The following is a 2,500-nucleotide window of genomic DNA, read 5'->3' on the forward strand; positions in this document are numbered from 1 at the left end:
TGTCGACGGCCGAGCGCAGCGCCTCCTGGAGGAGGCGGCAGCAGCGGACGACTCCCCGTCGGCCGGAGGAGATCTGCCGCCCCGACGGAGAGACCTGCTCCGAGCCTCTGCTGCCGAGCCGCCACGCCGCCGCCGGCGCCGCCGCCGCCGGGAAGAGGACGCGACTCTGCTCCCTCACCGGCGAGCTGGAGGCTCAGCTGCAGAGGCTCAACTTCACCGACGAGGAGGCGACGAGGAGCGGCGAGGAGAAGAGCCGGAGCTCCAGCCTGCGCCGAGGCCCGGGAGGAGAACCGCTGGACGGCGGCGGCCTGCTGGAGAGAGACTTCAGCGTCCAGAGCATGACCTCCATGATCAACGAGGACTGCTTCTACCAGACCATACACGGATGATGCTAACGTGCTAACGTGGAGGGAAAGTCTGTCAGGAAGTCCTCGATCGCCAGAACCTGAACGGGTCGACGCCTGAACGGGTCGTCACCTGAACGGGTCGTCGCCTGAACGGGTCGACGCCTGAACGGGTCGTCACCTGAACGGGTCGACGCCTGAACGGGTCGTCGCCTGAACGGGTCGTCACCTGAACGGGTCGACGCCTGAACGGGTCGTCGCCTGAACGGGTCGACGCCTGAACGGGTCAACGCCTGAACGGGTCTCGTCACCTGAACGGGTCGTCGCCTGAACGGGTCGTCGCCTGAACGGGTCGTCGCCTGAACGGGTCGACGCCTGAACGGGTCGACGCCTGAACGGGTCGACGCCTGAACGGGTCAACGCCTGAACGGGTCTCGTCACCTGAACGGGTCGTCGCCTGAACGGGTCGTCGCCTGAACGGGTCGTCGCCTGAACGGGTCTCATCACCTGAACGGGTCGACGCCTGAACGGGTCGTCGCCTGAACGGGTCGACGCCTGAACGGGTCGTCGCCTGAACGGGTCTCGTCACCTGAACGGGTCGACGCCTGAACGGGTCGTCGCCTGAACGGGTCGTCGCCTGAACGGGTCGACGCCTGAACGGGTCGTCGCCTGAACGGGTCTCGTCACCTGAACGGGTCGACGCCTGAACGGGTCGTCGCCTGAACGGGTCGACGCCTGAACGGGTCGACACCTGAACGGGTCGTCACCTGAACACATCACACCAAAGGAATCACACAAACACGAACATCTGGGATCACGAGACGTCCGGCAGCCGTCTGATTGGCTGCGACGACACTGATGGCTCCTCCCCCTGCTGGCTCCTCCCCCTGCTGGCTCCTCCCCCTGCTGGCCGGACGACTGTAAGCTTTTTCAGAACATCGGAACAGATCTCCAGAAGAAACCACGACACGGCGGGAAAGAACAAACGAGCTCCTGAGAGTAAAGTCCACATCCAACGGCCGGTGAGACGAATGTGTTTTAGTCTCGGACACAAACTTCAAACCGTCAGAAGCGTTTTCCGAAACTGTGGAACGTTTTCTCAAAAGACTTGATGAGATTAAAAAGATGAAGAACGAGAAGACGAAGCACCGAAGTGAAACGTAGAATAAACACGAACGTGGAGCTCGTTTCTTCGTCTTCGTCCGTCTGATGGAGATTTAAATTTTCACGAGGCGCCGTGAAGGATTGGTGTTCGGACTCCGGTCGCGTTCCCGCTGCCTGATTTTATTTTGTTTTGTTTTTGAACGTGTTACGTTGTAAATATTCTTCTGTGTTTATTCTGCAGCTTTAGTTTTCTGTCGAACAGATTGTTTTCTTGACGAAAGCTGTTTTCTGGTGAAACTGCTGGATCGAAGCCTTTTTGTATATCGGCCAGCTTCTTGTATTTATACGTCCTGAGACACGAGTTTTGTTTTTAAAAGAACTTCTCAAGTTATTTTTATTAACTGTTTAAAGTATTTGGTAATTTATTTTCTTAAATATTTGTGTACATCATGTTTAAAGTCCAATAAAAAAAATTTTAAAAATATTGAAAATGAGGAAGAGGTTTTGATTCGGAAAAAACACGGAATCGGTAAATATTCTGGGTGCTGGACTGCGTCTCCATGGCAACCGCTAACGTCCGAAATAATCCGTATTTACGAGGAACGATCAGTAAGATCGGAGTTCCTGTTGAACCGAAGGAGGCAACAACCTTCAGGAAGTATTCGTTGGAATTATTCGTAGTTAACGTGAAAATAAAAAAGTGCGGTTTCGTACGAAAGTCTGATTAAAATAAAGGAGGTAAAAAAAACAAAATACAATGTCAAAACCAAATGCTAAAAAATAAAAGGCACTACTTTGTAAAATCAAATTATATATATTTTTTTAAATTTCAATTCAGTATTAGTAGCAAAATGTATTTAAATATGAAGTTTTCTCATTAGATGTCCTAAAAAAGACGGGTTTTTTGGGGGCGTGTCTGATTGATTGACAGGCTTGTGGTGCAGTCAGGTGTCCGGTATAGGTGGGCGGGGCATAGCGTAGTCACTCTTCGTGTTTCGGTGTAAATCAAGAGAATCAAGATGGCAGCTCCTGCTTCCGTTGTTGTTTTCATT

The 2,500-nt window shown here is 52.6% G+C and overlaps 1 protein-coding gene across 1 annotated transcript in view; it reads left to right on the forward strand.

Moving 5' to 3' along the window:
- Positions 1-1,930, forward strand: part of LOC138212248 (rho guanine nucleotide exchange factor TIAM2) — a 32,043-nt gene extending 30,113 nt beyond the window's left edge. Inside the window, exon 26 of the mRNA XM_069172552.1 lies at positions 1-1,930. This exon is cut by the window's left edge and continues 89 nt beyond it. Coding sequence (XP_069028653.1) covers positions 1-389 — 389 coding nt within the window. The 3' untranslated portion in view covers positions 390-1,930.
- The last annotated feature ends 570 nt before the right edge of the window (positions 1,931-2,500 follow it).

Source organism: Embiotoca jacksoni, unplaced genomic scaffold (assembly GCF_022577435.1).
Source record: "Embiotoca jacksoni isolate LCO1_2020_lvr unplaced genomic scaffold, fEmbJac1.0.p SCAF_54, whole genome shotgun sequence".
NCBI classification, from domain to species: Eukaryota; Metazoa; Chordata; class Actinopteri; family Embiotocidae; genus Embiotoca; species Embiotoca jacksoni.